General features: G+C 54.4%; 1 protein-coding gene across 5 annotated transcripts in view; it reads left to right on the plus strand.

Annotated features, from left to right (window-relative positions):
* LOC125340637 (katanin interacting protein) overlaps positions 1-12,863 on the plus strand; it is a 109,918-nt gene that overhangs the window by 83,871 nt on the left and 13,184 nt on the right. For 4 of the 5 annotated variants that reach the window (XM_048332381.1, XM_048332386.1, XM_048332385.1 and 1 more), the window contains 4 exons: positions 2,286-3,114; positions 7,795-8,532; positions 9,304-9,515; positions 10,629-10,707. In XM_048332381.1, coding sequence (XP_048188338.1) covers positions 2,286-3,114; positions 7,795-8,532; positions 9,304-9,515; positions 10,629-10,707 — 1,858 coding nt within the window. The remainder of the gene's footprint in view (positions 1-2,285; positions 3,115-7,794; positions 8,533-9,303; positions 9,516-10,628; positions 10,708-12,863) is intronic. The other variant, XM_048332382.1, reaches the window with a different exon arrangement.

Genomic DNA, 12,863 nt, shown 5'->3' on the forward strand with positions numbered 1-12,863 from the left:
GTGATCCTCAGACCTCAGCTGCCAGAGTAACCAGGATTACAGGAGTGAGCAACCAAGCAAAATTGCTTTGAAAAAGACTTTAGCTGCTGTGTAGAAAATAAGAAATGAGGGCCAAGAATGTTTGGGGGGGACAATGTAGAGTGGGAGCAGAGAGGCCGGTTAAGGGGGGGGGTGCATCCTGGGGAGACCAGAGGAGCCAAGCATCACAGTGTTTCACTGAGTGAATGGAGAGTGGGAGGGGCCTTTGGGACTCCGCATCTAGAGCAGACCAGAGAATTCAGACTGCCCGTGGCTCACACCTGTCGTCCTAGCTACTCAGGAGCCTGAGCTCTGAGGATCACAGTTTGAAGACAGCCTGTGCAGGAGAGTCCATGAGACTCTTATCTCCAGTGAACCACCAGGAAGCCGGAAGTGGTGCTGTGGCTCAAGTGATAGAGCACTAGCCCTGAGCAAAAGAAGCTTGGGGACAGTGCCCAGGCCCTGAGTTCAAGCCTCACAACCAACAAAAAAATAATAAAATAATTCTGCTTGAGCCGCGCGAAGTGTGACATACCAGGGGGAGAAGTCAGGCTGTGTCAGGCTGGTGGAGGGGTCAGAGATGGACATTCAGATAAACAGGAATCCTGCGAGCATGCACCATAGGAGACAGGACCAGCTCCAGCTGGTGAGCGAGCAGAAGGAGCTAGGACCAGCCAGGGAGCCCGGGCCAGGGGGAGGCCAGCAAGCAGACACCAGGAGCAGGGAATTGGAGGAGGAGGAGGAGTGGCCGACTGCTCAGATCCTGCCTGAGCTACCCAAACTGAGCCCAGCATCCCCCACGGGCTGTGGCTCTCTGACAGACTTTGTCATTTATTGTCCCCGTCAGGACACCCGTGCGAGCAAGAAGAGGGCTCTGTTAGTGATTCCGCCAGACAGCAGTATAAATCAGACTCAGCCCCGACACACAGGGCCCTCCATCACCTTGGCTCCCGGCCCCCTGGCGGCTTCTGGTCTCAGCAGGACAGCGACTCTCTGGTCTTACTGTAGGGGTGACAGGCAACTCAGGGAACACCCCCATCACATCAGATGCTCCTCAGCAATAAAAGGGAAGACAACTTGATTCATGGGAAATTGGGTGAAGCCAGCACATATTCCAGGATCCCTTTTATGTAAAACTTCTAAAAAATGCACCCTGTCTGTAATAATGGACAGCAGGGTTGACCCAGTCTGTAAGGGCGGCCAGCGGAGGGGGGGGCTGAGTGGGGAGCAAAGGGAGGGTGGGAGGAAGCTCTGGGCTGGCTGGGCTGAAGTTTGGAGCTGGTTGTATGTGTGGCTGGTGTGCAAACCTTTATCTCTCTGTGCGCTGCTTATTATATTTTTATTGTGTCTGATATTCTGATATTCCCTGATAAAGCCTGAGAATAAAGCTCTGCCCTAGGCAGAAAGAGACCAGTAGCCAGTGGAGGTCTGATCTGGCTTTTGGGGCAAGCCTTGACATGTGGAATGTGAAGAGAAGGTGATCCAGTCCCATGGTGAGAGGAGCAGGAGACAGGAAAGCTGGCCACGGTAGGGGAGGGGGGCTTTGGTGGAGGTCACTGTAGGTCACACTGTGGGCCTACATTCTCCATCTTGGCATGCGATGGAATCTTCTGGAAAACCTAGAAGCCACCAGGGCAGTGGCCTGGAGCCCTTCCACCTCCCTTGGGCTCTTCCTCTATGGCAATGACAGAGGAGATAGGACAGTCCCCTGCCTACTGCAGCTTGTGCATGGGGCGAGGGGGGACAGTGCCCAAGCGCTTCTGCCTCCAGACCTTGGGGGGCTGTGGTGAGGGCAGGAAGGGGCCTCAGGGGCCCACAGCAGTGACCAGCATCTGAGGACGTGGCCCTTCTAGCTGTGTCTCCTCTCCCCTGGCCCGCACCTCTTCCTTGTCTCAGGCTCCACTTCCTTTTCTTTTTTTTCTTTTCTTTCTTTTTTTTTTTTTTTTGTCAGTTTTGGGGGTTGAACTCAGGGCCTGGGTGCTGTCCCCAAACCTTTGCACTCAAACAGCGCCACTTGGAGTTTTCTGATGACTAATGAGAGATAAAAGTCTCATGGACTTTCCTTCCCCGGGCTGGTTTGGAACCATGATCCTCAGTCTCAGACTCCTGAGTAACTAGGATGACAGGCATGAGCCACCAGCACCTGGCTGGAAACCTCACCTTTCTAGCACTTCACTTTCCCTTCGGGGGTCTTCTCCTCCCCAAACTCAGCCTGTCAGGATGCTTCCCGTAGGGTATCCTCACTTGTTTCCATTTTGGGTTTTCAGGACCCTAACATCGCAGCCAAGCACGTGAGAGTGTATGTCAACCACAGGTGCGTCTTTGATGGCGTGTTAGACAAAGGTGGGGGGGAGGCCCCCGCCAGCCTTACCATTGCCGCTCACCTGCACGGTGAGGAGACAGCCCACAAGGCCCCACCCGCTGGCAGGGAAGGAAGCATGGCTGCCCCCAGTCTGGACAAGAGCCCAATTCTCAGCAGCTCACAGCCTGCCGAAGCTCTGGCTCTGGAGAAGGTCCCATCCCGAGCTAGTTTCTTTGATGACAAGGTGAATTCCACCGACTGCACAAAAGACAGCTCCTCCACATTAGAGGCACCCCCTTGTTCGGTGGACGGTGAGCCCCGCATCCCGCCCTCCTCCCTACCTGCCATCCGGGCCCCCCTGGAGGAGCAGCCCTCTCTGGCCCAACAGTTGGAAACCCTCATGGGCAGGAAGATCTCCGAGCCACTTGGGAACCCCCCGTGCTGGCTACAAACTTCTCCAGACAAGGGCAGGAAACCTGGGAGTAAGAAATCCAAGCCTCCACCCTCGTGGCTTAGCCCCGAGAAGCCACTGGATGGGAAGGGTGGGCTCCCATCTGCTGAGGTCACAGATCAGCGTCCTGGAGAGACCAGTGAGGGCAAAGGCCCGCGGAGGACCAGCAGCTGGAACACCATCCTCGGGGAGCGTCCCCACAGAGCAACCCCTAAAGTCTGCAGTGATGACCTAGACATCTTTAACCAGCCTCCCAACAGGGAGCGCCCAGCCAGTGGGAGAAGGGGCCTGAAGAAGGATGCGCTCCTCCGTCGTCATGGTGACAGCCAGCCAGCCAGCAGAGGTAAGCAATCTGACCGGGTACCACTGCCCAGGTGCTCCTGATTGGTGTGAAACTATTCAGCAACCAGGGATATTTTAGTTATTCGGATGTGTGTGTGTGTGTGTGTGTGTGTGTGTGTGTGTGTGTGCATGCACATGTGAGTGTCAGTCCTAGGACTTGAACTCAGGGCTTGAGTGCTGTCCCTGACCCTTTTTTGCTCAGGGCTAGTGCTCTGCCATTTAAGCCACAAATTCACTTCTGGCTTTTTGGTGATTGACTGGAGATCAGAGTCTCACAGACTTTCCTGCCCAAGCTGGCTTCAACCTATGATCTTCAACTCTCACCTCCTGAGAAGCTAGGATTGCAGGCGTGCACCACGAGCACCTGACTTTCTCTTCCTCTTCTTTCTCCCATGCATTCTTCTACTTCCTCCCACCCCTCCTTTTCCTCCTATTCCCCTTCCTCTTCCCCTTCCTCCTCCTCCTCCTCCTCCTCTTCCCCTTCCTCCTCCTCCACCTCCTTCTCCTCCTTCTCTTCCTCCTCCTCCTCTTCTTCCCTTTTTCCTCTTCCTTCCTTCCTTCTTTTTTTTTTTTTTTTGCCAGTCCTGGGCCTTGGATGCAGTGCCTGAGCACTGTCCCTGGCTTTCTTTTTGCTCAAGACTAGCACTCTACCACATGAGCCACAGCACCACTTCTGGCCATTTTCTATATACATGGTGCTGAGGAATCGAATCCAGGGTTCCATGTATACAAGGCAAGCACTTTTGCCACTAGGCCATATTCCCAGCCCTTCCTCTTCCTTCTGGTCCTCCTCCTTTTTTTTTTTTTTTTTTTTTTTTTTTTTGCCAGTCCTAGAGCTTGAACTCAGGGCCTGGGCACTGTCCCTGAGCTGCTTTTTGCTCAAGGCTAGCACTCTCCCACTTGAGCCACAGCATTACTTCCAGCTTTTTCTCTCTATGTAGTACTGAGGAATTGAACCCAGGGCTTCATGCATGCTAGGCAAGCACTCTACCACTAAGTCACATGCTCAGCCCTTCCTCCTCCTTTTTTGATCTCCATCTTCTCTTTGACCTCCTCCTGTCCCCTTCTCCAAGTCCCTCTGGCGCTGAGCACCATCTGCCCACCTCCTTCAGTGCCTTGCCATGGAGTGTGGGGCCCGGGGAGGGGACTCTGCATGCTAGGTGGAGGAGGACAGTGGGCAGAGCAGCCATGGTGGCTGGGCTTGGAGCCTGCAGGCTCTTAGTCAAACTCTGTGTCAAGAAGAGCCCGGTGACACCAGAGCCTGGTGGCAGCCCTCCTTTTACAGAGACAGAAGGTGAGGTTGAGGTGATGGTCCCAGTGCCACACAGCCACATGCAGGACTCCCCGGGGTCTGTCACCTGTCACCTGCCTGCTGGGAACCAGGCCACCCATGCCTCCTTGCGAATGGGTACGCCGAGCCTTAGCATCATCCCAGCCCGCCCAAGTTCAAAGACTTCGTCTCACTTCAATTTCTTTCCAGACATTTTGCCACTTGGCTCGATGACACATTAAGAGCAGAGCCCTTGAGATTTAATGCTTGTTAAGCCAGTCATGCTAAAAAGGAAAGTTGCTTAGAAAATTCAAATTACTCACTCCCGGAAGGCAACTCTCACAGTCTCAGCCTTTAAGAAACGCCTAGCGTGGTTCTTCCTCCCCCGCGCGTGCATGCGTGCACCCCACTGGTGGGCATGTGAACTATGAACTGGGGGGCACTGCCTCCGTTCTGTTCTGGGGTCTCTGTACTGTGACTGTAAGAGAGCCTGGGGATCGGTGTCCATGCAGAACATTCCAGAAGTGCCCGCACGCGGCCAAAATATCAGCCCAGCGGGAGGACCAGTGGGGTGATAGGTGGAGGTGGTATCTAAAGTTGGAGACCAATCCAGGCTGTACAATAAACCCTTGTTACAAAAATAAAATAAAATAAAATGGAGGGAGTAATGCAAGGTTTCCATGTGTTCCTGTGTTAGCTTCATTCTCTAGAAGGTTCTTGCTGGAGCTGAGCACAGTGGCCCCTTAGATTTTCCACTTAAGGCTGGCATTCTACCACTTGAGACACAGCTCCACTTCCAGCTTTTTTTTTCTTTTTGGCGGTTAATCGGAGGTAACAATCTTATGGATTTTCTTCCTTTGGGCTGGTTTTGAACTGCAATCCTCAGATCTCAGTCTCCTGAGTAGCTAGGATTACAGGGGAGCCACTGGTGCGTGCAGAGCTGCTCTCTGAGCTCCACTGGGAGGGCTGTGTCCCCCGTCGCCCCCATAGCTGGCCTGAGAGCAGGGATGCCCACAGGATGTCAAGAAAGGGGAGCAAGTGGGGAGTAGACCAAAGAATGGCTGTTCCATGGGGGGGAGGGGCAGGGGTGAGAGTGCTTGGGTAGCATCCCCTTGGAAGGAGTCCTAGGACCACAGCAGCTTCCCTCCCCCCTTCCTCCCCCTCTTTCTCCTCCTCCTCCTCCTCTCCCTCCTCCTCCTCTGCTTCTAGGCAGGAGAGATTTATGCCTGTCTGCAGGCAGAGCGAAGGGAGGCATGGGGGAAGGAGAGAGAGGAGATGATGAATGGAGCCAGGCCCAGAGGAGACAGGCAGAAAACGGAGTGCAGGGCACTGGCGTGTGATGACAAAACGGAGCGTCAGGGGCACCGGCTGTTGTTTTTCCAGAGTGACATTTTGAGATCGTAGTTGGCTGTCACTCAGCCGCCATGTCCAGACACTGCCTTTGCTCACACCTCCACTTTTAGAGTCTTTGAGCACAGGGCCTGGGGGCTTGCCTGAACCCTCAGCGTGCTCAGGACAGAGATGCAGGGAGAGCCCTCCACATGGACAGTACATGCTGGCTTTCTCTTTGTTTTTTACCTCCCTCTCTCTCTCTCGTCTTTCTCATATCTCTCTCTCTCTCTGCCCCCTCTCTCTTTCCTCTCTGCCTCCCTCCTTTCCTCCTTCCCTCACTTTCTTTCTCTCTCTTCCTCCCTCCCCCCTCCCTTTCTTCCTTCCAAGATATACCTGTGTAATCCAGGGTAGCCTTGAACTCATGATCTTCCTGCCTTGTTTCCTCTTTTACTAACATCCCCGACCCCCTCAATTATAAAAGTAGTAATCTGGGATCCAATACTATTCTAGCTTCTCAAGGCCCAGATCTAGTTCAGAGCCAGCCTGGGCAGGAAAGTCCGTGAGATTCTTCGATTAACTGTCAAGAAGCTGCATTTGGAGATAGGGCTCAAGTATTAGAGCACCAGGCAAGTAAGCAAGCCAAGCAAGCATGAGGCCCTGGGTTCAAGGAGCTTAGGAGATAGAAATACAAAGAAGGAAATAAAATCCTTCCCCTGCAAATCACTATTAATACACATGAATGTCACTCGTGCAAGGATGTGCTGGCTTTTCCTTCTTCAATGTGTGTGTGTGTGTGTGTGTGTGTGTGTGTGTGTGTGTGTGCTTATGTGTGTGTTTCTGGTGGTGGAACCTAGAGCCTTGCACATGCTGGGAAAGTGTTCTACCACTGAACTATATCCTCAGCCCTTAGTTTTTTGAGAGAAGTTCTTGCTAGTAGCCCAGTCTAGCCTCAAACTCAATCCTCCTGCCTCAGCCTCCAGAGTTTGGGGGTTACAGACATACACCACCATCAGTGGCTTTACTGCTATTCTGTGAATTTTCTTTTACCATGAAGATCCCTGGGATGCCATCCAAGCCAGGTGCCGGGCTGCCTGAGCAACCACTTGTGTGGCTCACTGGTTACTTGCCCAGACAAGGGAATTGCTAAATGGAATGACTGTAGCCATGTCTCTAGCCTGACCAAATAGTCTTCCTGTGTCAGCTTCTCATCACTGTGACAAAAGGCCTGAGGTGAGCAGCATAAAAGGCAGGAAGGTTTGTCACAGAGGTTGGTGGTCGTTGGCCCCATTGCTCTGGGCCTCTGGCACATCGGCATGGCATGGTGGGATTGTGCGGTAGAGGAAGCTGCTGGTGGCAGAGGCACAGAGAGAGGAAGCACGTGGGCCGCAGTCTCAGCTTCACCACACTAGCCCTTGCCTCCTGAAGGCTCTACCCTCCCAATGGTCCCCTGGGCAGGAGACCCAGCCTTTAGCACATGGCCCTTGAGAACATTCCAGATTCATGCCTCACCATTTCTGATCTGCAAGATTGTTGCATTCTTATGAAGTTCAAAGTCTAGAGTTGGGTGCTGTTGGCTCCCACCTGTAATCCTAGGTGCTCAGGAGGCTGAGATCTGAGGGTCACGGTTCCAAATCAGCCCAGGCAGGAAAGTCCATGAGACTCTTATCTCCAACCAACCACCTGAAAACCGGAAGTAGAGCTGTGGCTCAAGTGGTAGAGTGCTAGCCTTGAGTGAGAAGCTCAGGGACAGGGCCCAGGCCTTGAGTTCAAGCCTCACAACAACAACAACAACAACAACAACAACAACAACAACAACAACAAAAAGTCCAAAGTTTAGCTGTGTGCCTGTGGTTCATGCTACCCAGGATACTCAGCTCTGAGCATCATGGTTCAAAGCCAGCCCAGGCAGGAAAGTCCATGATGTCCAGTAGCGTAGTCATGTGCCAAGAGGGGCCTCGTGGGCAGGGATCTGGCCATGGCAGCCCCTCAGCTTCTGAGACCCCAAGCTAAGGATCTCTGAGGGTCCCTGCATGTGTGTGTGCGCTCTTAACTGCCTGTCACCCCGTGTCCTCTCCTCAGAAGACTCCCAGGCAGCCCTGACACCACCCCACCTGCAGGGGCGCGGAGAGCAGGAGCACCGGCTGCGCGAGTCCTGGGACTCCCTCAGTGCCTTTGACCGCTTTCACCTGGGCCGCATCCCCCGGCCGGAGCAGCAGGCTGACATCCTGGACGAGTTCCTCCAGCTGCAGAGGCGGGGCGGGCGCCAGGGCCAGCCGCCTCCACAGAGGGAGCCCGAACCACAGCCAGAGCCCAGCAAAGGCCAGGGCGACGGCTCCCCAGAGACCGAAGGGGGCGATGGCGGGGACTTCAAAATCCCCGTCCTGCCCTATGGCCAGCACTTGGTCATCCACATTGCCTCCACGTGGGGGGACCGCCACTACGTGGGCCTCAATGGGGTAGAGATATTCAGCTCCCAGGGGGAGCCAGTGCAGATTTCCCACATCCACGCGGAGCCCCCGGACATCAACATCTTGCCGGCATACGGGAAGGACCCCCGCGTGGTCACCAACCTGGTGGACGGGGTGAACAGGACCCAGGACGACATGCACGTGTGGCTGGCACCCTTCACGCCGGGCCAGCCCCACTCCATCTCCATCGACTTTGCCCACCCTTGCCAAGTGGCCATGATCAGGATTTGGAATTACAACAAATCCCGGATCCACTCGTTTCGAGGTGTGAAGGACATCACCATGCTGTTAGACGGGCAGTGCATCTTTGAAGGGGAGATTGCCAAGGCCTCGGGGACCCTCACCGGAGGTATGGGGAGTGTGTGTGTGTGTGTGTGTGTGTGTGTGTGTGACACAGACAGACTGACAGATGGACAGACAGGACGTTTTCTCTAAAGCTCACTGAGCCTATGAGAGGAAAAAGTAAACTCCCCAGGCTGGCCCATGACAGGTAGAGCCACCTCCCCTCACCTGCCCCTCCCCCATGTCCTGCAGGAGGTTGCTCAGAGCCGACCTCATGTTTTCCCCTTCACTGCTTGCCTGTCTTTGTGGGGTGCTAGGCCCTGAGTCCGAGGGAGTGATTTTTCTCTCAAGAGTCCCCTGCATGGGTCAGCAGCTGGATGGACGGGAGCCAGGACAACATGCACATGTGGCCAGCCCCTGTCCCCCGTCCCGCTGGGTGGGTCCCACCTCACCTCCATCAACTTTGCCCATCCTTGCCAAAGTGGCCGTTGAGGGGGTTCTTACAAGAAGCCTGGGCCTGGTAGGGGATGCAGTTCCAGTTTCACTCTAGGGAGCTCCAGACCCCAAGTTGCAGGCTCTCTCCCTGCTTAAGGCAAAAGAGTAGGGCTTTGCACCCCTATAAGCCAGCCACTAGAGCCTGCTCCTGGGGAAGGGGTGGGCACAGCACCCACTCAGCCAGGCACAGGGAAGGGGGGAAGCATCCGCAGAGCTTAGATACGTGTCCACAGCAACAGACTTGCCAAGTGACAGGTGGCAGGGGTGTGGTAACTGTTGCCGGAGGCTCAGATCTGGGGACCTGGGCCAGGGGTGACCCTCCTGTCCTTCCGGTGATGCCCAGCTCCAGAGCACTTTGGAGACACCATCTTATTCACGACCGACGAGGACATCCTGGAGGCCATCTTCTGCTCCGATGACACGTTTGACGCAGACGTGGACGCCGAGGGCCTGTGTGGCCTGCAGCATGGGCCGGCGCCGAGGAGGCCCAGCACGGCCGACAGCGAGGGCCACGAGCGGCCGTTCACCCAGGCCGGCTCCAGTGCCGACGACCCGGTAGGGGACGGAGATGACCCATGTCCCTACGCTCTGGAGGCTGCCAACTCCACAGTTCCCATTTCTCCACTTGGTTTTGGTCCTGTTTGCCATATTTAATTCTCTAATTATTTCTCTTAAAACCCAAGTGAAGAAAGTATTTAATCAGAGCCAAGAGAAATCCTCTTTTTACATTACCTGTGATGTAGAGGTTGGAATTTCTTTTTTTTGGGGGGGGGCATCAAGTTGGGTTTGGATCACTCGTCATTTGATGAAAAAACTAGAAATATCTTGAATGCTCAAGTCCTGTCGCATGGCTCACACCTGTAATCCCAGCTACCTGAGAGGCAGAAATCAGGAGGCTTATGGTCCAGGCTGCCTGAAAACTTACACCACAAAGGGCCAGGGGTGGAGGGAGCATAGATCAGTACTGAGCTTGAGCCCTGGTACTGCCAAGAAGGGGGGCTGGAGGGAAGGAGGACAAACCAAAGCAAACATCAGCAAGGCCACAGGTTCTGAATGGTTGTGACCCAAGGGGTCTGTCCGCTGATTTCCAGAGAAGGGAATGCAGGAGGGGTGGGGAGTGGAGGACAGAGGCGAGGCCATGGGAAGGGCGTGGCCACAGGGGCCCAGGGCATGGGGACGTGGCCAGTGGACTCGGCAGAGCTCACCCCCAGGGCCCAGCAGAGCTCAGGGAAGCAGGCAGGGGTAGGGAGGAGCTGGCTGGCAGGCTGTGCCTTCCTGTGTTCAGGCACTGGTGGCTCACACCTATAATCCCAGCCACTCAGGGCAATGAGATCTGAGATGGTGATTTGAAGCCAGCCTGGACAGAAAAGTCTGTGAGATTCTTGTCTCCAGTTAACCACCAAAAAGCCAGAAGTAGAGCTTGTGGCTCAAGTGGTAGGAGTACCAGCCTTGAGCATAAAAAAAAGCTCAGGGGCAATTCCTAGGCCCCCAGTTCAAGCCCTAGTACTGACGCCCATGTGCATGCATGCACATGCGCATACACACACACACACGCACATGCGCATACACACACAAACACACACACACACGCACATGCGCATACACACACACACACATACACACACTAAACTTCTCCTTTTTCCTTTGCTTCTCTCTCTCCTCATACAGATCCTGGGTCTGGAGCTGCCCCCCAGCCCCTCAGTTCCTGACGTCACCACGCCGGAGCCTGGCATCTACCATGGGATCTGTGAGTTTCCTCTGGGGATTGGGAGTGGCTTGTGGGAAGACATCATGTGTGGCCACGTGGGTTGGGCCCTACACAGAGACCCCAGGCCCTGAGGAGGGCACAGAGTTTTCTACCAAGGCTAGCTTTGAACCTCAGTCCTCAGATCTTAGCCTCCTGAGTAACTAGGATTACAGGCGTGAGCCATTGGCACCTGACGTTCGCTATTTATGTTGAGGCCTGAGATTTCTGCCTCTCTCCTCTCTCTGAATGTTTGCCTCCCTCCCTCTGCACCCAAGTTCTCCACCTCTTCTCCAGCTTGTGCAGGGTTTAATGTAGGGTGGGGGTGGGGCACACCGGGTAGGAAAGATGGCCAAGCCTGTTTGTGCTTTGAAGGGAATCTATGACTTGCTAATTTGCAGATGACTCTAATTTGGGAAGTTTGCAAATACCAGCCGCGATGAATAGGGAAAGAGTTGAGGGGGTTGGAACATGGGAGAGAAATAACAAAATTAATTTCCATTTGTATAAATACTAATTGATACCCAAGGAAAATGAATATGGAATGAGGAAATCAGCTCCAACAGGAGGAGAATCGCCTTCCAACACAGGGGTAGATGAGATGGAAATTGTCCATTAGGCCAGGCAGGAGAGGCTGGGCTGCCATGGGGTTTGTAAGTCACTGTTTCGTCGTCTCATGCTTAAACTCGTTCTCCACCTAAGCCGGGCATGGTGATGCAGACTCTTTCCCCCAGCTACACAGGAGACAGAAAAAGGAAGCTCACGGGTCAAGGCCAAGGCCAGACAGAAGTTCCAAGACCCTATCTGAAAAATAACTGAAGCAAAAAGGGCTGTGGGGGGGATGGTTCACCTAGTAGAATACCTGTCCAACAAGCTCACACCGAGCTCCAACTCCAGTACCACCAGAAAAGGAAAATAAAGAAAAGAAGACGGGTGCTGGTGGCTCATGTCTGTCATTCTAGCTACTCAGGAAGCTGAGATCTGAGGATCACGGTTCGAAGCCAGCAGGAAAGTCTGTGAGATTCTCAGTCTCCAATAAACTGCTACAAAAAAAAAATGTTGGAAATGGAGCTGTGGCTCAAGTGGTAGAGCCCTAACCCTGAGCAAAAGAAGCTCGGGCACAGCTCCCAGACCCAAAGTTTAAGCCCCAGGACTGGCAAAAAGAAAAGGAAGCTAGGCCAGCCTAAAGTGCAGCCTCTTGCTTGCCTGAAATTTGCTCCTGGCCTGTTGGCTGAGGCTGGCCTCGGGGCCCAGAGGTGACCTCTGTGTGCGTGGGAAGCAGCAACGTCATGGGGCAAGGGGATTGTGCTCTCCGCTGGTGCCCTAGTGCCACGGGATGCATGTGCCACCCCCTCCCCAGATATTTAGGGAGACATTGGCAGCATGGCAGGCAGAGGGCACACCCACGAAAAGGATGCTGAGAAAGGCCAGGGGTGCCCATGAGCCACTGGGCTAGGTGTGGCCGGGCCTGGCCAAGATGTCCAACCCAGGCTGAGCTTTCTGGGCAGCCCAGTGAGTCATCTGGCCTGTTGGCCTCAGGGCCACGAAGATGGCCTCTATGTGGGCTCTGATGGAGTCAGGCGAGGGCAGGGGCAGGCGGAGTGTTCTGACAGCCACTTCCTCTACCCTGAGTCCACGGAAATGAGGCCTCACATTCCCACAAGTAGGGCTGTCTGGTGGAGCTGCCTTCTCTCTGTCTCTAATCCACCATGTCAGAAGCACCAGGCCCCAACGGTGCTCCAGGTACTGTGGATGGGAGTCATGGGATTAGAGCAGAAAGATCTGCGTGGAGAGCCAGGCGCTGGTGGTTCATGGCTTTAATCCTAGCTACTCAGGGGTCTGAGCTCTGAGGACTGTGGTTCAAAGCCAGCCTGGGCAGGAGAGTGCTCCATCAAAATCTTATCTCCAATTAACCACCAAAAAGCCAGAAGTGGATCTGTGGCTCAAGTGATAGAGTGCCAGCTTTAAGCACAAAAGCCCAGGGACAAAGCCCAGGCTTTTGAGCATGTGCGTGCACACAGGCACAGACAGACAGTACACACACACACACACACACACACACACACACACACACACACACACACACACACGGGATCTGGGTGGATCTGAGGGTCCCCGAAGGCTCATGACATCAGGAAAGATGGTCCAAGCCAGATGAG

This window comes from Perognathus longimembris, chromosome 23 (genome assembly GCF_023159225.1).
Source record: "Perognathus longimembris pacificus isolate PPM17 chromosome 23, ASM2315922v1, whole genome shotgun sequence".
NCBI lineage: Eukaryota > Metazoa > Chordata > Mammalia > Rodentia > Heteromyidae > Perognathus > Perognathus longimembris.